Raw genomic sequence first — 26,031 nt, 5'->3', positions numbered from 1 at the left:
GTGCTTTTTTGCTTTGTTTTGTTTTTGTTTTTGTTTTTGTTTTTTTTTTCTTTTTTGTGTCATCATTTACTTAGTTTATGTGAAAACATTGTCAATGTATATACATCAAGAGATACCGTAAAGGTAGAGATAGGGAGATTTTAGAAAAGTAACTATAGAATAAACAACTACTTAACATTAAAGGATGATTTTCTATTGCAAAACAAATTGGGTGAATGATTAGGGCAAATTTTTTTTTTTTTTTTTTAATATGACATAAAGATGAATTCTATTTTTAAGAGCTAATAAAATTAAATTGAAAAATGAATGAAAAGATAAGTACTAACCATTTATACGTTAGTTGCCACATGTCATAAGATTATGGAAAATTAAACGAAAAAAAAAAAAGAATAAATGGAAGGATGAATTTTGACCATTATATTAGTTACCATGTGTAATTAGATCTTCAAAAGTTTAAAACTTAGATTAGAAGAGGTTTAAATCCGGCTGAAGACCTGTCATCCCTTTTTGCTCAACCAACCAAACAAAAAACTCACTGCCATTTGCTGTCTCTTGGTGTCCAACAAAACCAAACAAGAATTGCAGATGCTGGACACGGGCTCTTCGCATGAGAGAAATAGTAGATGGTTTTATTTTAAGACAGAGAAATTAATCTATTTTGCTTTTCAATCTGGCAACACAGTCTTTTCTTTACAGTTATCAATATAATACAAACACTTTTAGATGAGTAAAAATTTTATCAGTTCACACTCGCCTTAAAAACTGCTTTGTTGATGAATCAAATTATTGATAAACTTGGTCATTAGTCTGTAGAGATATTGTTGCCCAACATATCAGAACATTAACAGTGACATTAGAATCTGGGCCTCTTTGGCCCAACTCATTGATTTTGTCCCTCTAAACGTAGTATTGGATAGAGTCTAGAATAGTAGGCCCAAACTTTTTTAATTAACAATATCATTTCCAGATTACACAAAACCGGTTTATTCGATGTGATAATTTTAATTTAACCATGTAGGGATCTTTTGGACTTTTGCACAGTTAATAGAGAGTAGTATGCTCCATAAGAACCTCTAGCCATTAGAGAAGGATGGGTTCCTTGTTCTACGACCTTTCCTTTATCCAAAACAACAATCAAATTGCATCCCTGTATGGTACTCAATCTATGAGCCACAACCACGCTAGTTCTGCTTACCATCATACACTCCAAAGCATGTTGCAGAATTTCTTCTGACTGACTATCAAGCGCACTTGTTGCCTCGTCTAATAGTAGCACTCTTGGGTTTCTTACTATAGCCCGAGCTATTGCAATGCGCTGCTTTTGGCCCCCAGATAGTAGTATTCCTTTGTCACCACACCAAGTTTCATAGCCATCTTTAAGCCCTGCAATAAATTCATGAGCATTGGCCACCTTAGCGGCCTCTATGATCTCTGTTTCACTAATCTCTCCTGATGCTCCATACGCTATGTTTTCTCTAATTGTTGCTGCAAATAATGTTGGCTCTTGACTAACAAGTGCAATGTGTTTTCTCAATGACCTCAAATGGTAGGACTTTATGTCTTGACCATCAATTTTCACTATACCTGTTAATGGGTCATAAAATCTCTCAATTAAACCAATGATTGATGATTTTCCAGACCCACTTCGTCCTACTAGGGCTGTAGATTTTCCAGCTTCTATGTTGATTGAGAAGCCTTGGAACACCATAAAATTTGGCCTAGATGGGTATGCAAAGTACACATCTTGGAATTCGACATTCCCTTTTATATCTTTAGGTTGATTACCTTCAAGGTTTTGAGGCTCAATTTTTGTGTCTCTGTCCAATACAGTAAATATTGAACTAACAGACCCAGAGCCTCTAGCAAGGTCAGTGGTCATACTTCCAGCATCTGCTATGACACGCCCTGTGGTTACCAAGATCAAAATGGTCTGGAACACTTGTCTTGCTGTGATGTAGCCTTGGGAGACAAGCTTACCACCATACCAATAGTTTAGGCTATAAGTGCAAGTAGTAATGCTTTGAGCAAAGGCAAGTCCAAGCCCTGCATACCAAGATTGTCGAATGCTCTCTTTGCGTGGGCCTTCTTGTGCCTCTTCGAGCATTTTCAATATTCGATCTTGGGAAGAGAAGGCAGTAATGGTTCTGAGATTGGAAACTGCTTCGTTAGCAAGTTTGCAGCTTTCTTCTTGGGCTTTGATGGATTTCTTAGACATGGTTTTAAGTAGAACACTCCTAGTGTAGAAGCATACAATGACCACAGGTTGGGTGGCTATTGTTATGATGGCAAGCCTCCATGCTATGACCAAGCCCATTGTCCATGCTATGGTTACTGCAGCAAAGCTTTGTAGAAGAAGAGACATCCTATCACCCACTAAGGATCTCACCTGCAAGTAACCAAGTTTAAGTTTTCAATTACGTTTTAAAGGCTTTTAAAATTTTAACTTATTATATAAAAATTAAAATGAATGATATATATATATACATATATATATATATATATATATTATTCATACCATATTGGCATCTTTGGCTATTCTTGAGCAAACTATACCGCTTGAGTTCTCATCTTTATCAAACCATCCAACTTCAAAAGTGAGTATCTTTGAAAGAATCCTTTCTCTAACTCGTTTAGTTAAGTACTCACCCATGTATGCAAAATTAAAATGTTGGCTTATGTTGACCATAAGTGAAAATATAGACAGTCCAAGAAACCATAATGCATATATCCTCGTCTGCTTCTTAATCTCATGGTGATCTTTCAAGAAATACACAGATAGCATGGCTCCCATGGCAAACGAATACACAGGCTGAACTGCACCAAAAAGGATTGAACTCAAACACCCCATTGTTGCTTGCTTCCATTCAGGCTTATTCAAATCCAACAGTCTCCAAAACGATGGTGTGGCAATCTTTGGTTCTTCTAATTCATCAACTCTATGGGGTGGCTGATTAAGTAGTGAACAGTTGGCATGGCTTGATTGATCCCCATTAGAGAGGTTACAACTCCTTGAATACTTGTAAAATTCTGCATTTGTTGTTGAGGATAAAGCAGTAGAATTACATTCTTCTTGGACTTTCTTATTCTCCATTCGTTGGAGATGGACAAGCGAATTGTAAAAGCCATTTGGGTTCTGTACTAGTTCATAGTGTGGTCCAGTTTCCACCACTTGACCATCTTTAATGACAGCAATAATATCGACATCTTTTATGGTGGACAAGCGGTGAGCAATTACCATTGTGGTTCGTCCGACAACCTCCTTGTCTATGGCTTCTTGAACAACTCTTTCTGATTCATAGTCTAGCGCGCTTGTGGCCTCGTCTAGAAGAAGAATGCGAGGTTTTCGTATAATTGCACGAGCAAGTGCTATTCTTTGCTTTTGTCCTCCTGACAATTGAATACCTCTCTCACCTACCTGTTCATACAAACACTTTATCAGCAAAATATCCATGGATAAAGATGTTTAATGGTTTCTACATTTAGAATAGCTTTTAGTTTTAGCATTCCTATGCATTTAGTCCAGCATATATACTGCCATAGTAATAGCATATAATATAGTATTTGTTGAGTATTTAATTCGGAAAATGACAAATTTTGTAAATTTAACAAGTAAGAGAACTAACCTGAGAATCATACCCTTGAGGCAAGTCACAGATGAAATGATGAGCATTGCAAGCTTTGGCGGCCTCGACAACATCCTCCATGGAAGCGTCTTCCTTCCCAACAAGTATATTTTCCTCAATGGTGGTTGAAAACAATGAAGGCTCTTGGCTCACTAGCGCAATTTGGGACCGTAGCCACTTAAGTTGCAGCTTATCAATGGCAAACCCATCTAGAAGAATCTCTCCCTCAATCGGGTCGTAAAACCTTTGAAGTAGAGACATCATTGTTGATTTTCCAGAGCCACTAGAACCCACTAGAGCAACCGTTTTTCCTGCTGGGATAGTTAAGCATAAATCTTCATAGACGATACTCTCTGGTCTCGATGGATAAGCAAATTTTACATGTTTAAATTCTACTACACCAGAAACATTGTCCAAAATTTGGCCTTCCAAGTTGTCTGAATCAATCTTGGGGACTCGTTTTATCATCTCATTTATACGTTTTCCGGCAGAACAAGCTTCGGCTAAGTCCTTTAGATTGGATAAACAAGCACCTAATTCCCTTCGCAAAACAAAAAAAAAAAAAAAAAAAAAAAAAAAAAAAAAAAAGATTGAGAAAATTTTAAGTAATTTCTTAAGTTTACTGATATATATGACAAATTGCTGAGATAGATAGATTACATACATTGCACCATTGACAACCGATGAACCTACTGCAAAAACAGTCCCTCCTCGAGCACCATGATACATGACCAATCTGCTACCATAGTAAGCCATGGCTGACCAAATTGCAAAAACACTGCCTTTGCATCCAATGGCCAAGCCTTTGACCAAACCCGTCTTTAACCCCAACTTCGTAGTCCCATGTAGAGCGGCAGAGAATTCTTCTACTGTTTTTTTCTCACCACCAAAAGCATAAACCGTTCTGACGGAGGACATAGCCTGCTCTGCTAACATCCCAGCTCTAATGTATTCCCTCCTGATTTTTGCTGATAAATGCATTAAAGTTCTTCCACACAACCAAACAGTAATCACCAGAAGCAACGCCAAAGGGATAGCCACCAACGTCAAATTCCAAAGCATTATAAACGATGCCGTATAACATCCTACAAACCTGGACACTCTTCTCAACGTGTCTGGGACCTGATGTATTAAAATCTGTAAGTTCAGTATCAAAATATGTAAAATTAAACCAAAACTGATTCCATCAATCTCGACCAAAACCTTTTCACTGAGAGCATCTTGAATAATGAGGCTGTCGTTTGAAATTGTGGTAATAACTTCAGATGTCGTTGATTCATTCAAATCAAAATAGCCAACGTCTTGTCGTAGTACTGCTTTCAGATACATGACTCTTATTCTTGCAGCTTGTCTCTCCCCTGTTCTTGTCCAACAATACCCTTCTAAAAATCTCAATATGAAAAAGAAAAAAAAAAAAAATGGTAAAACAAACCCATTTACCATTAACCTCCAATACGTTTAAGTTTGCAAAACAAAAACGAAAATAGTAATTAAAGAAGTTCACCTAGAAAACAAGCAAACCATAACCCACAAGCGATGTAAAACAAAGCTAACGCATTCTGTGTCACCGAAAAAAATCCAAACTCAATTAGTTTTAGGAGATAATGAACCAGAGAGAGTCAGAGACAGAGACAGATAGAAAGAGAGAGAGATAGAGAGAGCAACCTTGTTAACATTATGATGCAGAGTATGGGCATCCAGAGTAGAAGCGCTGCCAATATTGTTTACAAGATTGGCAAAAACAAACAACGCCATCCGAGCAGAGAACCCGCCAGAAACGGATCCTATGAACCCGAGAATCATGAGCCCCATATCCATCCTATCTGCATGCATCAAAATGGAGCGTATTGATGACCCATTTACTTGCTTCTTCACCTCATTGCTAATTTTCTCTGAACCCATTTTCCAAATGCGTACCCAAAAAAAAAAAAAAATTCAATGTGATGCTATGGAGGTTAACATAAAGTGGAAGTCACATAATTTTAGCTTTTGGGTTCGGAATAAATTAGTCCAGGAATTAATAATGGATTGTGTTGTTGAACTCAACAAGATCTGCTTCGCCGTGATGCTAAATGTTGTTTGGTCAATGCTCTCTAGTGGCCACTGGATTCCTTCAATAAGAAAACACACTTTTAGCTTAGTTATCAGTAATAAACTAATAATAAAATTATTTTATTGGTTTTGTATAGACACGAGTCTATTTCTTTATTGATGAACAAGAAATTTTAATGCACGAGACCAAAGGCAACCAAATATAAGATGCTTCAAATCTTTACCCAATAAGGCCATATAATCAGCATTAGTAAAGTCTAAAGATTAAGTTATACATGTATATATATATATATATATTATATACAGAGCCCAAGATTCATTGATCTGAAGCCTAAAGATTAAGTTATACATATATATATATATATTATACAGAGCCCCAAGATTCACTGATCTGGATCTGTTTGATGTAAGAACATGATTCTGTAAGTCTGATCGTAGCTTGCAGCTCCCCCATGGAAAGCAAATTAATTGAACACGATTTGAAAACATTTTATTGTTTATATATTTTTAAATATTTCACAATTAGCTTAAAATTGTCATACATTCTAGAATTTGAAAGATTTTAAAAATATTTAAAAATATAAAATTCGATTTAAATTTTAAAAAAAATTATATTTTAATAAATTTATTAAAATACATTTTGTATTTACTTAAAGTTTTATAAAATTTTTTTAAAAATTTACAGATATTTAAAAGATTATTGATTTTAAATTTTTTTAATAAATAATAGATTTAAAAAGATTTTAAAATAAAATTATAAACAAAATTATCAATATTAAATTCAATTTTGATCCAAAAAATTTTATTAAATTTTTATAAACTTTTTATAAAATTTATAAATTTTTTTAATAATTAATTAAATAGTTTAAAATCTATAATTCATTTTGAATTTATTAAATTTTAAATTGAATACAGTTAATAACTCTGAATTAAAAAGTTTTTCTACAAAATTTGGGGGGAACCTTTTTTTTTTTTTTTTTTTCTTGACAGATTCGAGTAGAGAAACTACTCTTGAGGTGAAATTGCGCATGATAAAACCGACCAATACAAGCAGTATAGAAGATACGTCAAAATTGTCAAGGGAAAGAGAGTTTGTGGGACCCGGTAAGGTCAAACACATTTTTTTTTTTTTTTTTCAATTTTCTTCTTCATTGGTCAAATACCTGCCTCATAATTATAGGGGAAAAAAATTGTGGTTGAGCTGAACTTGTTCTTATCATGATTGTTTCCACAGACGAACTGGGAAGCTGTATGTTTAGAGGGAACTATGGTTTTCTAATCATGATTGTTTCTACAGTGTTTTTATGTCGTTTCCTCCCAGAAAATAAGTTTGATCTATTTATTCACTGTTTTTCTAAACCCATCATCATTTCAGTTAATGGAGTAGTTGCTAAATGAACGAATATAGGAATGAATAACTTTCTTGTCTTAGATGATGCGTTTAAGCACTTATTCTCTCTCTAGATGATGAAAGAAGCTTTATTAGGGAAATGAGGTTCAAATGTATCGTTTTCTATTGATTTGTAATCAGACATCTTTCATTTGTTGCTTTGTGAATATGAAGATGTAGCAATGCCTTTTATTTCATCGGTTCCTGACCATGTCAGTCTCCTTTTATGATCTTATATATATATATATATATATATATACATATATATTATATTAATATAATGATATTAATTAAAAAAGTTAAAAGATTTTAAAACTTGAATCAGAAAAGTTATAAATTAAAAAAAAAATCCAAAATTATTTCTCTCATTGGACATCCACATCAGACATCACATTGTCTTTCAATCTTTGTTATTTAGTACAGACACTTTGTATATAGAATGCAAATGATGACACATCAATTAGATTATAGATAGACACATAATAGTAGGAATGAGTTGGCTTCTGTTACCTAATACTTTGAAGTTAGGAGGGGAGGCACTTTGCAAGATGATAATTTGGCGATGAATTTGAAATGAGGAAAGCATTGGTACGGTTTGGTAATGGAAAGATGGTGGATAATGGAAACATGTGGGTTCACTAGGACGCGAAGCAGGAAAGCGTTGCTGTGAAGATATTCTTTCTGCCAAAAACAATGTGCAATGTTGAATCTGATAAGGAGTTCATGGGAGCTGCTAAAGGATAGTACATGAAAATTTGGGCTAGTGAGGTACAGTTTACAAGCCCCATTAAACTCAACCTTGATATTATATCAGGGCCGCTTGTCAATAGAAGTTAACTTTGTCTAGTTTTGCTTTTGTTATACGTTGTCCTAATTCGGTGTTCAATCTTTTATGATCTATTTGTGTTTTGAGAGAGATTGTGTCTATGCTTCAGTTTGAGAGAAAGAGAACGCACTAAGATGGGTTTTTGCAAGCTTCGGTTTTAGGTAATTAGAAATATGCTTTTTGCATACATGAAAATCTGAAATTGGAGTTAACTATATGTGGAAATTATTTGGAAGAGTACACTAAATAAAGAGCCGTAAGGACCATGGAAGGGATTGATAATGATATATACATCTGTTTATTTCAAAAGATTGTTACAGTTTATTTTTAGAAACAGATTTTCATTTATTTTCGAATACGTAAAACATACTAATCTTATACCTCAAGATAGTTATTGTACACCATACTTAAGGTTTGGTTTTACTTAATAAACTTTCAGTTTTTCCCATTTCTATGTATAGTTTTACAAAGCATCAGAATGTAAAATTCTAAAAACTTAATTAAGTACAAGTTATTATCACTTTTAGAAAAATTAATACTTATAAAGAACAAAATAATATAGAAGTAAAAGAAAATGATAGACGCTAACTAGATATACATATTATATATTATGTCTCATCAATTCTTAATAATTTAAGAATTTGAAATTAATGGTGATTCAACAAGAAGCCCTTACCCATCAAAGATGAGTAAGTTCCTTTTTCCACAACCTTACCTTTGTCCAACACAAAGATAATATCACACTTTTGTATGGTACTCAATCTGTGCGCCACAACCACACTAGTCCTCCCAACCATCACACATCCCAATGCGTCCTGCACCATTTTTTCTGACTGACTATCAAGCGCACTAGTAGCCTCATCTAGCAGCAACACTGCTGGGTTCCTTAAAATAGCCCGAGCTATTGCAATACGCTGCTTTTGGCCCCCGGATAATTGTATTCCCCTATCTCCACACCAAGTTTCGTACCCATCATTCAGTCCCGAGATAAAATCATGAGCATTGGCTACATTGGCAGCCTCGATTATTTCTATTTCGTTGATCTCTTTGGATGCTCCGTAAGCAATGTTTTCTCGAATGGTTCCAGCAAATAATGTTGGCTCTTGGCTAACAAGTGCTATATGTTTTCTCAATGATTTTAGATTGTAGGACCTTATATCTCTACCATCGATTTGAACTGTACCTTTTAGTGGGTCATAAAATCTCTCAATTAGTCCAAAGATTGTTGATTTTCCAGATCCACTTCGTCCAACTAGAGCTGTAGATTGTCCTGCTTCAATATTGATTGAGAAGCCTCGAAAGATTACTACGTCTGGCCTAGCTGGGTATGCAAAATATATATCATGAAGTTCTATCTGGCCTTTTATCTGTTTAGGTTTATAACCTTTTGAGTTTTCAGGCTCAATTCTGGTTTCTCTGTCTAATATAGCAAAAATCGAACCGATAGCATCAAATCCCTTAGCAAGGTCAGTAGTCATACTTCCAGCATCTGCTATGACACGCCCGGTGGTTATTAAGATCAATATTGTTTGAAACATTGCTTTCGCTGTAAGGTAGCCATCGATAACAAGCTTGCCACCGTACCAATAATTCAGACTCCAATTGCAAGTGTAGATGCTTTGAGCAAACGCAAGTCCAATACCTGCAAACCATGATTGCCGAATGTTTTCTTTACTTGGACCATATTGAGCCTTTTCAAGCATTCTCAATATTCGATCTTGAGAAGAGAAAGCAGTAACGGTTCGGAGATTGGACACCGATTCAACAGCAAGTTTGCAACTTTCATCTTGAGCTTTCTTGGCCTTCTTACACATGGTTTTCATTAGGACGCGCCTCGTGTAGAAGCTTATAATGACAAGAGGTTGGGTGGCTATTGTGACAACCGCAAGCCTCCATGATATGATCAAACCCATAACCCAAGCTATGGTCACTGCTGCAATACTTTGTGCAAGTAGACAGATCCTGTCACCCACTAGAGATCTCACCTGCAAGTAACCAATAAACCATTTTTGATTAGTTTAGAGGCCTAAAGAGTTCTTTTTTTTTTTTTCTTTTTTTTTTTTTAATTTTTTATAACGACTATTTATTAATTTTACTCTAGATAAAATAAAAAAGAATGATATTTGTATATTTTGTAAATATATTGTAAACGTTCTTACCACATTGGCATCTTTGATGAGTCTCGAGCAGATGATACCGCTAGAGTTCTCAATCTTATCAAACCACCCAACTTCATAAGTAAGTATCTTTGAAAGAGTCATCTCTCTGATTCGTTTGGTTAAGTACTCTCCCATGTAAGCAAAATTAAAATGCTGGCTTATATTGACGATAAACGAAAACACAGACATCCCAATAAACAAGAATGCATATGTCTTCGTCTCTTTTCTAATCTCATTGTGATCCGTCGAGAAATACACAAATACCATGCCGCCTAAAGCAAATGAATAAACTGGCTGAACTGCACCAAAGAGGATTGCACTGAAACACCCCATTGTAGCTTGCTTCCACTCTGGCATATTCAAATATAACAATCTCCAAAAGGGTGGTGCATGAATCTTTGTATTTTCCAATGCATCGACTTTAGTTACAGAAGCCAGATTAAGTGTGGAAGAGTTGGTAGGGCTTGATCCACCCACCTCCGATTGACAATATTGGATATTATTGCTGGTTTTATTCAAGTCAGTGTCTGGTGTAGAGGATGAGGAAGAGAAATTTTCTTCATGGTTCTTTTGATCATTCTGCATTTGTTGGGCGTGGATGAATGAATTGTAAAGGCCGTTCTGGAGTTGTATTAATTCGTCGTGTGAACCAGTTTCCATCACTTTGCCGTTTTCCATGACTGCAATAATGTCAACATTTTTTATGGTGGATAAACGGTGTGCAATGACTACTGTGGTTCGACCCACAGCTACCTTGTTTAGAGCTTCTTGGACGACTCTTTCTGATTCATAGTCTAGAGCGCTAGTGGCCTCGTCGAGCAGAAGTATTCGAGGTTTCCTTATAATTGCTCGAGCAATGGCTATCCTTTGTTTTTGTCCTCCTGACAATTGGATACCTTTATCACCTACCTGTTAATGTGCATGTCTATTAGCAAACCATATGTGTTAGCATCTTTAAAGTTCTTAGATATTTAGTATAGTATATATACAAATTACGTAATTAATAACATATTATGTATGTATAATATACATATATATATACACACGCTAATCTTTTCCCTTCACTGTCTACCATTTTTTAATCCTCCACTTGTCATTTAACAACTTGTCATCATCTACTTTTTGAAGAAAAATTGTCATCATCTTCGCTGACATTTTTGATAGACAATAAATAAAACTGAAAAAGAAGAAAAATAAAATAAAACTAGGAATTACCCAAATGTAATAGGAATGAAAAACTAATAAATCACCATGTGTCTACCAATTCTTTTTTTCCTTTTTTTTTTTTTTTTTTTTAAGTTTGAAGTTTTTGTGGCCAATAATTATTAGTGCTGAATGAAGAGGATTTTTTTTAAATTTTTTTTTTTTTTTGTGTGTAAAGATAAAAATTGGGTTGAAAATAGAGAAATGTGATCTAAAAATAAAAGGAAAAAAAAAATTAAAGGAAGGGTTACAAATAAGATCTGAATTGTATGTGAAAAATAATAAAAGAGGATAAAGCCTTGAACTCCTGAAGAATACATAAAAATACAATTAATTATTATTAGAACCAAAATGTATGTTGCCCATTTTTATTGACCCATGCAAAGGAACACGTTTTAAACATCGTCAAACAAGAACAGTAATTGACAAAGATATTTTCTAAACTTTAAAGGAAATTTAATTTTTTACAAGACATTTTTTTTTTCATAAAGCTTTTATTATATATTTTTGGTTAAAAATAAAGCTTTTATTGCTGATTTGCAACGATTAAACAATTTCAATATAATTTGGCTTAATTGGCTGGGAAAAACTTAAGATTCTATCATAGTTTCATTGATTCCATGGGACGCAAAAGGGATTTTGCATATTATGGATGTGTAGTATTATGATGGAATCCTTCATTATGGGATATTTGTTAAGGAGGGTAATTTTCTTTTCTGTTTTCTAAAAATAAATAAATAAATAAATAAAGGGGACACAAAGTTAATTATTGGGACAGCCCATTTACAGATTTCTAAACAAGGAAATACTATTGATGATGAATCATGGAATATTTACCAAAAGAAAAGATGATGAATCATGGAATAAAGAATCTAACCCCATGAACATGCCACTAACTGGGTGGCCAACATGATTGTTTTCACAGTGCATGTTGGAAAAAGTGAATTCCATACCCTCCCAACTCAAAAGCCTAGTAATATCATATATATATATATATATATAGGACTAACCTGGGAATCATAACCTAGAGGCAATTCAGAGATGAAATTGTGAGCATTGCTAGCATTGGCAGCCTCAACAACCTCTTCCATCACAGAGTCTTCTTTGCCAAAAAGTATGTTTTCTTTGATGGTGGTTGAGAAGAGTGAAGGCTCTTGGTTCACCAATGCCATTTGAGACCTTAGCCACTTAAGTTGCAGCTTATCAATAGCAAACCCATCTAGAAGAATTTCTCCCTCAATTGGGTCATAAAACCTTTGAAGTAAAGACAAGACTGTAGATTTTCCAGAGCCACTAGATCCAACCAGAGCAACAGTCTTTCCTGCTGGTATAATAAGGCATAAATTGTTGCAAACCATACTTATTGATCTCGATGGGTATGCAAATCTTACATGCTTAAATTCTACTACACCAGAAACATCGTCTAAAACTTTGCCTCCAAAATTGTCTGAATCAATTTTGGGGATTCGTTTTATCATCTTGTTCATACATTCACTAACAGAACATGCTTCGGCTATGTGTTTAAGATTTGATAAACAAGTACCTAATTGCCTGTGCAAAAAAGAAAATGATAAAAGGGAACTCATTTCATGAAAATAGAAAACGTACTGCCACAAGATTGAAACAGAAGTTAGAGTTGATTACATTGCTCCGCTGACGACGGAGTTGCCTACGGCAAAAACAGTCCCTCCTTTAGCACTCTGTGAGATGACCAATATGCTACCATAGTAAGCCATGGCAGACCAAACAGCAAAGGCAGTATCTTTGCTTCCTACGGCAAGACCTTTGACTAAACCCTGCCTCAACCCCAACTTTGTTGCACCATGTAGTGCTGCAGAGAATTCCTTTACAGTTGTTGTCTCTCCACCAAAAGCATAAACTGTTCTAATTGATGATGTTGCTTGCTCAGCTACACTTCCGGCTCTACTTTGTTCTTTCCGGATCTTCGCTGCCAAATGCATTAAAGATTGTCCAGAATACCAGCCAGTAATTACCAGAATGAAGGCCAAAGGTAGCGCCACTACTGCCAATTTCCAAAGCAGTATAAACGCCACCACGTAACATGCCATGAAGCCGGAGACTCTCCTCAGCAAGTCTGGAATCTGAACCATTTAAATTTGATTGTCAAACTAGTTCCCCAAAAAAAAAAAAAAAGTTAAGTCAAACCAAATCTCCAGAGATTACCAGAGAAAAAATACAAACCTTTTCACTGATAGCATCCTGAATTATATGACTGTCATTGGAGATAGTGGCAATAACTTCAGACGTGGTTGCTCTATGCAAGTCAAAGTAGCCAACGTCCTGTCTTAGCACTGCTTTCAAATATGTCATCCTCATTCTTGCAGCTTGTCTCTCGCCAGTTCTAGTCCAACAATATCCTTCTGAAAGATGGTTTAAATAGAAAAAATAGATAAATAAATGATGAGGCCTTTACTTCAGCAGCACTGAGCACTAGCAGGGAAAAAAATAAATAAATAAACAAGGCAGGGTCATGGAAAACTTAACCAAGAAAACCAGCAAGCCATAATCCAGAAGCCAAGTATGTCATAGCCAACGCATTCTACCACCCCAAAAAAAAAAAAAAAAAAGCATTATTTAGAGAGTAGGTAGAGATTTGATAAGCAAAGAAAAGAGTGTGATAGAGATAGACGACCTTGTTGAGGTTTTGCTGCAAAGTATCGGCATGCATTTTAGATGCATTGCCAATATTGTTTAATATCTTAGCAACGAAAAGCAAAACCATCCGCGAAGAGAATCCATCAGCAACAGCTCCTATGAACCCCATAAGCATCAGCACCATATCCACTCCATCTGCATGCATGAATATAGATCGTACGGACCCATTAACTGGCTTCTTTTTTTTATTCCTTTTCTCTCGACGACCCATTTTTCCAAAAGGCAAAAATAACTTTACACTATAATTCTGAGCTTCTGGTGAAGGTCCTAAAACAGAGAGATTCAAGCCTCTTTTGTACTGAGGGCCGGTTGGATGGAAATGAAATGAACTAATTCTTATTGCATCACACACGGAAGTCACATTATCTTAAAGATTTCACGTGAGAAACGAATTAGTGCAATGGACTGTGAGAAACAAATTAACGCTTTATGGATTGTGTGTTGGACTCCAACGTCAACTGCATTATTGTTTTTTGAAATTGGTAATAGTCATGTAACTCACGTTATAAACTTGTTCTTGTTCTCTCTCTCCCTACCTGTATTCCAAATCTCTTCTACCTACTTCCAAATACATTTATTTTATTTCTAATTGTCTCCCCACTTGGAGAACTGGAAACCCACACATCTTGTGAGGGCCCAATGTGGGGGAAGGCCATCCAGGTTTCCCACCGGGTTTTTTCGAAAAATAGCCACTTTACAACTTTATTTTAGAAAAATAGTAAAAAAAATTTTTTTTTAAAAAAAATAAACACCTTTTAGTACATCAGGACCAAAATACCCTTTTGTACTTTTTTTTTGGATCTATTTTCTCTACCGAAATGCAACTTTATTTTAGTTTGTTGTTTTTGATTTTTTCTTTTCCCTCCATTCCCTTTTCCTTTCAAAACAGAACTAGGGCATAAAAACAAAGCTTTCCCTTTCCCTTTAGAAACACACCAGCAGCACCATTTTCACTTCAAGCAAAAAACACATCAGCAGCGCCATTTTCCCTTTCCCTTTAGAAGCACACCAGCAGCGCCATTTTCCCTTTCCCTTTAGAAGCAGCGCCATTTTCCCTTTCCCTTTAGAAGCACACCAGTAGCGCCATTTTCCCTTTTCCTTTAGAAGCAGCGCCATTTTCCACGAACTGACAGAAAAATGGCGGAAAATTGGCGAAAAACTGGCGGAAAATTGGCGGAAAACTGGCAGAAAATTGGCGGAAAATTGGCGGAAATTTTGCGAAAACTGACAAACTGGAGGAAATTGGCGGAAGTTCATCTTTTTCACCAAATTTCCTCTGTTTTTACTGTTTTTCGCGATTTTTTAGTTTTACACAAAATTTCTCCCATTTTCAAACCATATGCCACCTAAGTATCTTTAAAATCACATATAACATCTCATAAATTAATTTCTTGCATACCCATATCAAATAAAAAGCTTAAAAAACCCTAAACTAATAAAACTTACAAGAAAAAAGAGAAAGAGAAAAAACAAAAAAAACACATATTTCCTTACTTTCATCTAATAAGAAAAAAGATAAAATTTTTACCTGATTTTAGTTTGAGATATGAGAAAAAATACAAAAAAATGAGAGTGAGAGGCGATGAGATGCAAAGAGTGACCTTAGAGAAACCCCACGAACGGCTGTGTAGAAATCCCATGAACGGCTGTGTAGAGGAAGAAAGGAAAGGGTAAAAAAAAAACATTTTGCGTAATTTTCAAATTTATCAAGGGTATTTTTGTCCCAAGGTGGCTAATTTTTAAAAAAAAAAAATTTTGCTATTTTTCTAAAATGGAGTTGTAAGGTGGCTATTTATCGAAAAAACCCTTCCCCACCTCTATTATAAACAGGGGTGTTTGGTAAAGAAGGAGACACACCAAAAAAATTGCAAGTGCCAAGCGAAATAGTTTTAGTGAGAACTCCTTTGATAGAAAAGAGTGAGGTCAGGGAAGAGAAAAAGAAAAGAAGAAAAAGAGAGAAAAAGAGAAAGGAGGAAGAAAAAGATAAAGGAGAGAAGAGACAAGGTAGTACCTTTTGTTCAATAGTTAAAAATAAAAAATAAAAATGATGGTAGGCTTCGTTTTTTCATCATTCATTATTAATAGCACATAATGTTAGGTTGTTGTGATAAAGGTTTGATATTCTGAAAGGTTAATTTTATCATACTAATAAGTATAGTTATATACATAGATCAAGTTGTATAGATATCTGATTATTATATTGTTTTAGTGGGTTGATCACTTAAGTCGTTCCTCTTGTATAAATTTAGCCAAGTGCAATGTAATTATTATCTTTCAAACTCTCAATATTGTGTGTTCTACATGACATTAGAGCCTCCTAAAATTCTAATCATGTCTCAATTGTCAATTATCCCTCAGCTTAGTGTAATCTTACCAAATATAATTTTCTTTTTTCAATTACAGAATGATATGTGCTGTGGAAAATTCAGATACTGCCAACAGTAATTGGGAGCAATCTTAAAGGTTTTGTAACTGGTGCTCTTGCCCAGCAGCCTAACGTTGTGTTGTATGCGTATGCTATCACCCGAGAAAAAAAATATATATAAAAGAAATAAAAATTTATCTTTTATCAATTTAAATTTTTAAATAAAAAATAATAATTCAATTCAGTATCATATCTAAAAACCAAAAAAAATTTAGATTGAAAATTAAAAATATATGTAAAAATCCAAAAAATCAAAACAGACGAACCTCCATATAAAAAAAATTTCAAAACGAAAAAAAAAAAAATATATATATATATATATATATAAAAGAAATAAAAATTTACATACTATCAATTTAAACTTACAAAAAAATATATATATTATATTATTTTTGAAGATAATTTTTCATGTTTTTTCTAGGTTAATCTCATGAAATTAAAATATGAAGTTCTTAAAATATTTTTACACTTTAAAAAATTAGTAGAAAATATATTTAGACTACCATTTATATTAGGCTTAGCTGCAAATAGATTAAAATGACTATGACTATGATTTACATAACATAGTGTCCTCCAACGAATCCCACTCAAATGTTGCTTGAGCAATATTAGTTACTCTCCATTATAGTTCACCTTAAACTTAGCTTATTGGTTTCTATTTTCAAATGCTGTTTCTTACATTTATTCATGAGATATGATAGATATTGAGGAAAAAAAAAAAAAAAAGCACGGGAGAATAACCCGATTTACAACAAAACTAAACTAATATGACCAGACATGAGATATGGTATGTAATCCTCAAGAATATTAATGGATCTCCTTCTTCTTTGGTTGATGGAAGTTCCAAAATGATGTCCGTATGGGGAAGCGGGATCCTTATCCCTTTAATGCTGTCCCCGTGCCTGTCCCACCAACCAGTGATTGCCACGTAGTTTTATAATACTCTGGTAATTTTTTTTTTCTGTCTATATTGCCATTTATATTGGAAAATCACTTCTATCTTTTCTTAGTGATCGCGACGTCGTTAGGATAGAGACTGAGTGCAGACTGAATGCTTCCCAATATCTCAAGACTCAAGCAACTCTCCAACTACCAAAATCATTAAGAAATTTGCGGATATAAAATGCCAAACAATAGGAGGTGATTCCTGAATACCAAATCTTTTAACTTTTGAGATTAATTTGCAGATAAAATGCCAAAAAGAGATGAGTCTGGCTAGAATATATGGCTACACATCAAACCTGCTTTTCCTTTCCTCAGTTCCGATCAGATTAATGATAAAAAAAAAAAAAAAAAAAAGAGTTCCTGTCAGACTGAAGTGTTAGGAGATTCAACAACAAAAAATAAATATAATACGTTTCCTGATAGATCTATGTAGTAAATTAACCGAGTAATTTTAATATGTTTTTGAATTGAGTTTTTCATATTATGAGCCAAGTAGGCTGCAGCTTGGTTCGGTGGCCGGAAATATGACCTGGGTAGCTTTCTCGCGGAAACAGAAACCACGTACATAAACTTCAAAATATCTATATATATATATATGTTTAACGGCACCCCACATGAGAGATCCAAAAAACTTTCTAATGGAACCCAATTATTTTTTAGTTTATACTTTCCCATATGAGAATCACATAAGCATTTTTGTGAACTTGGTCTGTCCAGTCCCCTAACAGGGTCGTCTATTGAGTAATTTAAACACAATTTGGGAACTACTGCAGATAAATATACATGCAAGCCAGACATGGTTGGTTTATCACCATAAGTATGACCGTATATGTATTAGTTGTATTGATCAAAGAGATCGATGTATAAATGGTTCTCCAGGATTCATCCTTGTACTCGTAATATGATATCTAATATTGCTTTCCAAAGAACTTTCTTTAATAAGATTCTAAATTAGTAACTACTAACAAACCAAAACATATCAATGTGAAGCATGTTAAATATGGCTTGTGAGTTGGATTCAACTCTCTGCTTCGACAAGTCGCATAACCTCTGAAAGTGGTAAACTTGAGGTAGGATCGAAATTTGATTAGCTCTTACAATGCTCCAAAGTGGCCACTGAATTCCACAACCCATAAACGGAATAACAAGGTACAATCTCTATCACAAATACAATTTTATGATATTAAATTTCATTTCTTTGGTGGGAAAATTGGTCAACAGTTCATGGAGAGCACATATGTAAAATGAAAGAAAATTTCAAAAATCAGAAGGAAAAAATAAAATAAAATATATAATATAGACATATATAGATATATAAATATATATATATATATATATATAAATATATATATATATATATATATATTTTTTTTTTTTTGTGGTTAGTTTTTTTTTTTTTTGGTTAAAGTGGGTGTATATAAATTTAATGTGGGGTACATATAGAACAGCCCAACGCCATACCAACCCAATGCCAAAGGCCCAATGCATGAATACTTCGGGCCTAATCTTTGTCATTAGCTTGGACATGCATATAAAGCCCGTGATCTGAGTCTGCATCAATTGCAAATCATGGCGGGAAGTGATACGCAGAAGCATTTGTTTTCCTTAATTCGCGATTATGCTTCAGAAAAGTCACAAGGAGGTATAGTCTGATCCGATATAAACCATCCGCGATTCTCTACTCTGTTTGTTTCCCTAGAAAATGTAAATTGCGCTCAAAAGAATAAATAAATAAAATAGAAGGAAAATTATTTTCACAATTAATGTGTAGAATAAGCCAGTGACCAAGGTTTAGAATTATGCTTTCGTCAGTTGCAAAATAATTTCCACTCTCGTCTTATTGTCTCATTTTTTTAATTATCGGAAACCAAACGGATAGATTTATCCTTTTTAGTTGCAAAATTGAGTGAGGATTTCCTCGTCCGTACATGTTTTGATATGCAGAGCGAAGAGTAGTAGGGCTGAAGAAACGAATTGAAGAGCTTCGATCGGAGATAGAAGCTGCAAACACGGAGCTCGAAGACGCAAAACGCACCAAAGAAATCATCGAGCAAGAGCTAAAAGGCTATGAAGTTGAGTTGGCATTAGGCGAATCGTCGATTCAAACCCTACAGGTTTTTGGTTTCTTTTTTCTTATATATTTTTTTATTTGTTTATCTTCAATATAAACTAGATTTTTATGGAATTAACGTGTTTAAGTGATCTTCCAGTCAAGGATTTCTCAAATTCAAGACGAAATTTCAGCCGTTGGCTCTGATGTGGATGCTCTTAGGGTACTGAGCGGGTTTTCATTGTTTTTTTTCCTCTTTTTCTGGCATTGTGGTTGAACAGAATCAAGAATGAGTTTGAGTTTGACTCCATATTTATTTCTTTCCAATGAACCTCATCGAATGGAAAATTTTGCTTGGATCCTGCAAAAGAACAAAGAAGGAGCTGCACGGTACAGAATTTACAATCTTATCTATAATTTAGTTGCTTTTGTTTGAAATTTGAATTCGTCACCTTTTCTGTTGAAAAATCTTGCCTCATACAGGGATGAATTTATAAGCCAAATGTTGGAGCTCAACGCTAAGATAAGGTTGGCCTCATTGATTAAGATCATGATGGTTTAGTTTGAAATGCTCAATAGATTATAATTTGACAAACTATCTGATTGTTTGAGATGTTTTTGGTTGTACATTTTAAATGCAGTATTGAGCAACACTTAATGTCATATAAAACAGAAGCAAATTAATACCCCAAAAAAATAAAAAAATAAAAGGGGGATACCCAACCTAAAAAACAATTTGGCATGATTATAAAAAAATAAAAAATAAAAAAAAAACTCTACAATAACGTGGAAAGAACCTGTGTGATGTTTCTCTTTCCTATTATGGACTGACTCATGATGGGTGGTAATTTTCTGTCGTAAATATGTATTGTTTAAGCAGGTTTTTACTAGTTGAAATTAATATTACGTCGGTTTGATTTTATTCAGGAAATTCCAAGACGCAATCGCTTGCAAAATGGAAGAAGAGTGTTACACTGGAACTGTAGCTGGTGATGACTTGTTTGAATTGTTTCAATATTCTAGTTACCTGAGCAGTTTTTATTCCGATTTAATGTCAAACTAAGAGAACAAGTTATTTTGTTCCAGAACAAAACCGAATACTTGTTAAAGAGGAGGTTGCTGAAGTCACTATAACAACTCTTCAGGACATGCTAGCCAATGTAGTATCTCAAATGACTAAAGAGGAAGAAGAATACCAATCACAACAGAATATTCAAAAGCAGGTGAGATTGGTCTTTTGAACAATGGGATTACTATATATATATATATATATATATATATTCTGGAGGCTTTGCCTGAATTTCGAACTTTTTCACTAAAAACAAATCTAACATTGATTCACTGGGCATTACTGCAGATGCAGCTAGAGTTGATTGGTTGCGAAAGGAAGGTGTCTCTGATGGAGGTGATAGCAAAAGCAACAGAAGCATTACAGGACTTGACAAGATATCCTTATAAAAGTTACATAAAAAGGGAACTCACTTGAGCGTACAATATTAATTTGGGCCAATGAGAATAGTACAATTTAAAAGAAAAGAGTTCTTCCTATAGACTCATTGTCTATTCTTAGTTAAATGGCATGAAAGCAACGCTTTGCATTTAAGCAACCTATACCAGTAAGTAATGCTGAGAAAATTCATACCTCAAAAACTGCAATTTCCAGAGACAATTTAATCTTAGTTTGTAGATTCTAATTTTAAGAAAAGCTTTCTTCGCAAGCTTCTGCCCTTGTTTGCTATTAGGAAGATAAGAAAAGAACCAAGCACAGAGCAGCTCCCAATTCATTGTCATTTTAATGATGTTGAGTAGCTTGGTTGGCTTTTCACAGTTTTCTAGTCTGAAATATTTTATACAGAGGTTTTACTCTAACTACCGTAGTTCATGACTATGCCTATTGCAATTGTGTCTTTGACAAGAAACAAGCAGACTTCTGAATTGGAGGAGATGTGTGCTTCCTTTGGTGAGGAGCTGCAGAAAAGGTGCGTGTGCCCCACTTGTCATTTACACAATGTGGAGGCTCTGGGTGAAATATTTCAGGCAAATGAGGCAAATTGATCTTTTGTAAGTAATCTACTTGGCTTTGCTGCACTTTGGTTGTTGATCTTTCGTTTAAAAGAGACTCAAGGGATACGAATTGATAGCACTTCTGTTTGTAAAGTGAATGGCCACGACTGGCCTTGGGAATGTGAAAGACTTGTGAGGCCTCATGTTGGCAACTAGGTGAAAATGAGACATGGTATGCTATTTGTTTTGCATTAAAAGAAAAGTTTACACAGATTCCGTCAGCCTCTTTCTAAAAGCATTTAAAGAAAATCGATGCTCAGACTCTCGTATCAGTTTCTCATTCGGTAGATAACTTTTCAATCATAATTACTTGGACGTAACATATACATCTTAGATATGTTGATTTTAGTTTTTAGGTGTTTCCTGGAGATTATAGGAAGGAAGAATAAGAATACAAAATTGACACATTCCCATGAAGCCATCATATGACAACTCAACATCTAAAGGGTCGGCTGCATTCATTCTCAATTATTTGCTCTACATTGTTTGTGTTGGTGATGCTTTCATGTCTTTCACCATTAATGATAGCAATGTACACTTAACCTGTTCGTCACTTCTGCTTGGACCCTGCATTAATAATAGCTAAGTATTAACTATCACAGCAATAAGCTAACGATTTTACTTAAAACTAAGTCCATTCCATCAAAATGTGTACAAGGATTGTGTCTTGGAATAGCCTGATATTGTCATCATCATACAGAACTTACAGTTTGATCAGTAGGCTGTATGGTGGGAAGAATTGTGTGCAGTTCGACAACTCTTGTATTATTAGGTCTGATTACTTCTACCTGTGTTGAGAATAGGGCAGAGACAGGCCGATGATCAGAGAACTTACTTTCACCGCGAAAATAGGAAAGTTGCTTGACTCCTTTTCCATACCACAGAATTCTGTCACACCTGCCACAATTATCTCCACTAATGCATTATTTTGACCCAAAAAAAAACCATTTATTGATCTTGATGTGTGTGTGTGTGTGTGTGTGAGAGAGAGAGAGAGAGAGAGAGAGAGAGAGAGTCACTGGGAGTCTGGGATGAACACTAGCAGTCGAGCACCTTAGGCCAGGGCAGAGGCTCTTGATATTGATAGTTTTCGACCCAAACGTGCCCAACACAAACTATTCTTGTTTTTGGTAGATAAAAGTTAAGCTAGTTTCACCCTATTGCAACAATTCTATGCATAAATGTTTTTAAAAAAAAAAATATTACAGCAGGGAAAATGGGTAACAGTTATACCATGCTGGAGTCCTTTGCTTCTCTCCCGATCCATTTGGAAGTCCACCTGAGTATCGATTGGAATTAGAATTAGAATACTTGTAGGTAGGTGCGAATTCTATGTTTCCCTCTTTCCAACCCTGAAACACCCCACCATTTTCTTGTTCCCTCCGAAGTTGATCGAATTCTTGCAACGCTCTCCAGTCTTTACTCTTTATTAGTGACCTGGCGAAATTGTCCTCCAAATAGAGCCTATAATTGAGATCCCCGAACCAGAATATCCGACTGTTTCAACAACAGATACAAAGTTTATCGCTCTGGCAAAATATATTATATGAATTCCTTGATAAAATTAATTTAACTTGTTATTTCTCTTCACCTTCTTATTATATTTCATTTAGGTTCCTCTGAATTCACCCTCATAGCGCGTTTAGAATTTCTTTACTAATAACTTCATGCCAATTTTCTTTTTCTACTCTAAAATTGTGTGGCATGAAGAGTTTGAAATAAAATCTTGATTGGTAGTGGACCTAGTAATATGGAAGTGTGTGACCTTGAACTAAAATCACTCCAATCTTCATGTCTTTAAATTATGACTGTTGTTGGGATGAAAAGCATTTGAAACAACTCCTGATATGTGGAAGCATGATGAAATTTAGAATTTTTTTTTTTTTTAATTACTAGAATTACGAAAATAGAAATTTTTACTGCTTGGTTACACTTTCACTGGGAAAACCACTTACTCGTGTCCAAAGATGGTGAGAGGATGAGGATTATCATCATCATCAGGGGACCGAGGGAAAGAAGTTCGCCTAAAAATCTCTGAAACTTGATGATTCCTTCTGCCTTCATCGCCTTTCTTCTCCCCGGAAGCTAAATGCGCAGTAATAAAGCAAAAACTAGTTCCTTCAATGGACATACTAACCGAAACCGCACCTTTGTTTCCCAAGTAACCCATGATTCCACATGCTACTGAGGAAACTTTAACATTTGAAATGCAGTACTTTCTCAGCAATTCCTTCTTCATCCATACGCTTGTGAAAACTCCAACCATCTTCTTGCTTGCCATGAGCTTGTATTTACTACCTTCTTTTAGTCTCTCGTGCTGAGTTTTCGACCTTTCTTTCATTGGAGTCCCAGCAATATTGCTGCTAACACTCAACCTTCTTTCTGAGTCAGGAACTGGAACATAGAGGTAGTTGTCGCTTGAGATTGGATTCAACATAGGTGTCAACCATGGGCAACCATATTTGTCATTTAGAGCTTTTCCTATGAGCAGGTTCCAATTTGTTGCCTCGGTTGGGTCTTCTGCTCCAATCACAGTTCGGGTGTTTAAAGGTACAATCTCTTGGAATCTGAAAGTTAGAATTCTATGCTGTCAATTAATCTTTCTTATACCAAATAGGAATACGAAATATGATTGTCATAACATACATACCCAAGAACATATATGTCGGCAGCATCCTTAAGGTTCAACCACTCTTCCAAATCTACCGCCAAGCTTCCCATGGGAGACTTTCCCGCTACATTCCAAGTGCCCACAAAGAGTCTATATATTATGCCGACACGGTTATGACACAGATGAGAAAACTAATAGGAAATTGAATCTCACTTGATTCATTTGCTTAGACAAAAAATTAATAAAACTTACCTCAACTCATTGGTCGAAATGCATGGAAAGAGAACGTCATCTAGCCAATCGTCACTTTCATGTTTTTCATTTCCCTCTGAAACGAAAAAATAATTAAATAAAGTAGACTCGGCAGTTGATATCATCAGCTATGCTAAAAGGGCACAGAAAAAGAAGATGATGATCAACGGAAACCATGAAGAAAAGAAGATAACCTGACACTTCAAAGGGTTGACTGGGGTTGGCTCGCTTGTTTTTTCTTTTGAGCCAATTTGGAAACCTTCTAATTCTTGATATATGGTTCTCCTTATACATGGCTAACGTGAGGGATCTGCAGATCCATACCAGAGTTACAAAAAGAATATTGAATTAGACATTGACATGGATTTGTGCAACTTCCCTATCCTTGTATAGAAGAAATTAGCTCGTCTCACCTCCTAGCATGGCTTCTAGTCTTATTGCTATCAACTCGGAACGTCGTGGATTTAGCCGCAAACAATTATTGTGTCAATCGCCCTTTACCAAAGAAATTGAAGGAGAGAGGCAGAGAGAAAGAGAAAGACAAACACTAGAAGCTCATAAAAACATAAAATAAAATAATTATAGTTTGCAGCGAGAAGCCCAAGAAAGAATTAAGAGTATATATCTCAAGTCAAATCCGGTTATGACTTTGGAAGAAGTTTCTCTCTCATAAAATGTAGTAACTTAAATGACCGGCTGAATAGGGAAATGATGAATAAAGATAACTGGGTTCACAAGCTTTCTGCCGTTGCTTGATTAATATGGTTGTTGGGTTGGTGATGGTCACGTTAGTCTAGTATATGTCTTGTGGTTCTTTTAGGTCTCAATCATCATTAAACATCCATCTCAAAAACCGTCTAAATTCCAAGGGTTTTAATTTGCTTAGGCCGCCCATAGCTACTAGGCTGGTCCAGAAGAGAGATACAAGCACATGTACGCTTGGCTAAGGCAGATAATGGATTTCATATATCTTAACCCATATGGTATAAAGTATATATGAATATTGATCATGAAGTTGTCATTAGTAGTTTTTCCCCTTTTTATTTTAAATTTGTAACAATTATTTGGATGGTTTATCCCAAACTCTTCTCGACAAGGAATGAAGCGAAATAGGATTTGGTAGTAGAAAAATTGCAGGGTTTTGAATATTTATATATATATATATATATATATGTACATTTATTTCAAGTACGTTAAAAAACTGTTTCTTTTTTTTATTAAAAAAAAAAAAAGAGAGAATATCATTATATTAATCAGAATTAGATGGATTAGTATTCCAAGGTCACAAATACCATGAACTTATTGTAAGATACAACTTTGATTTTTTTGGTAATAGTCAGATACAACTTTGATAGGTTTAGAATAGGAGGGAAATAGAATTCTGATAAGTTTATCTCACTATCAATCCAGGTGGTAGCGCATTTTTAGAGGTCCCATAGCAGTAATTGCACCTCTAACTTGTGGGGTAAAGATCCTTTTGGACAGTTTCTAAAAGATTATACGTACCGTAATATCCATGACCAAGAAAAATAAATAAATTTACATTTTAAACATTCAGAAATTACAAAATCTTTCTTTTATATTCTATTTTGCTTGATGTACTACCTTTCATTTTAATAGGAGATGTGATTACAAATTATTTTAAAATTTAGCATGATTTAGAAGCGTTTTGTTCCACTTAGATTGGTAAGTTCATGAATTGGAACACTCTTCCTTGGCAATCAAAATAATGAAGGTGACCACTGACATTGGGAG

General features: G+C 34.8%; 4 protein-coding genes across 6 annotated transcripts; 1 reads left to right on the top strand and 3 right to left on the bottom strand.

The window, feature by feature from the left end:
- Nucleotides 1-951: 951 nt before the first annotated feature.
- Nucleotides 952-5,525, bottom strand: LOC107415346 (ABC transporter B family member 15-like). The gene is made up of 7 exons (XM_016023653.3): nt 5,289-5,525; nt 5,128-5,182; nt 4,827-5,005; nt 4,288-4,745; nt 3,624-4,164; nt 2,516-3,415; nt 952-2,386 (listed from the first exon to the last, which is right to left on the bottom strand). Exons 1-7 carry the CDS (start codon nt 5,523-5,525, stop codon nt 1,007-1,009), a joined length of 3,750 nt encoding a protein of 1,249 aa, XP_015879139.3. The 3' UTR covers nt 952-1,006.
- Nucleotides 5,526-8,269: 2,744 nt separating this feature from the next.
- On the bottom strand, nt 8,270-15,668 carry LOC107415345 (ABC transporter B family member 15-like). Its single transcript, XM_016023652.4, has 7 exons — nt 13,907-15,668; nt 13,759-13,813; nt 13,456-13,634; nt 12,898-13,355; nt 12,264-12,804; nt 10,051-10,959; nt 8,270-9,876 (listed from the first exon to the last, which is right to left on the bottom strand). The coding sequence occupies exons 1-7, from the start codon at nt 14,138-14,140 to the stop codon at nt 8,539-8,541; spliced, it is 3,714 nt and encodes a 1,237-aa protein (XP_015879138.1). The 5' UTR covers nt 14,141-15,668; the 3' UTR covers nt 8,270-8,538.
- A 3,150-nt stretch (nt 15,669-18,818) lies between these two features.
- LOC107415455 (uncharacterized) lies at nt 18,819-21,634 on the top strand. 2 transcript variants are annotated; one of them, XM_060816512.1, is made up of 8 exons: nt 18,819-18,941; nt 19,244-19,413; nt 19,510-19,572; nt 19,720-19,739; nt 19,833-19,877; nt 20,277-20,338; nt 20,436-20,572; nt 20,707-21,634. In XM_060816512.1, the coding sequence occupies exons 1-8, from the start codon at nt 18,869-18,871 to the stop codon at nt 20,833-20,835; spliced, it is 699 nt and encodes a 232-aa protein (XP_060672495.1). In that variant the 5' UTR covers nt 18,819-18,868; the 3' UTR covers nt 20,836-21,634. The 2 variants fall into 2 exon arrangements, with proteins under 2 accessions (XP_060672495.1, XP_060672496.1); XM_060816513.1 differs by lacking the exon at nt 19,833-19,877.
- A 17-nt stretch (nt 21,635-21,651) lies between these two features.
- LOC107415454 (type IV inositol polyphosphate 5-phosphatase 7) lies at nt 21,652-25,189 on the bottom strand. 2 transcript variants are annotated; one of them, XM_016023784.4, is made up of 8 exons: nt 24,690-25,180; nt 24,471-24,586; nt 24,277-24,352; nt 24,064-24,174; nt 23,369-23,980; nt 22,647-22,910; nt 22,121-22,310; nt 21,652-21,980 (listed from the first exon to the last, which is right to left on the bottom strand). In XM_016023784.4, the coding sequence occupies exons 2-8, from the start codon at nt 24,568-24,570 to the stop codon at nt 21,891-21,893; spliced, it is 1,443 nt and encodes a 480-aa protein (XP_015879270.1). In that variant the 5' UTR covers nt 24,571-24,586; nt 24,690-25,180; the 3' UTR covers nt 21,652-21,890. The 2 variants fall into 2 exon arrangements, with proteins under 2 accessions (XP_015879270.1, XP_024928612.1); XM_025072844.3 differs by lacking the exons at nt 21,652-21,980; nt 22,121-22,310 and adding an exon at nt 22,333-22,570 and having other exon boundaries at nt 24,690-25,189.
- Between the last annotated feature and the right edge of the window lie 842 nt (nt 25,190-26,031).

The sequence above is a fragment of the Ziziphus jujuba genome, chromosome 4 (assembly GCF_031755915.1).
Source record: "Ziziphus jujuba cultivar Dongzao chromosome 4, ASM3175591v1".
Taxonomy (NCBI): Eukaryota; Viridiplantae; Streptophyta; class Magnoliopsida; order Rosales; family Rhamnaceae; genus Ziziphus; species Ziziphus jujuba.
The sequence above is the reverse complement of the archived record's forward strand: the minus strand, read 5'-3'. Positions and strand labels throughout refer to the sequence as shown.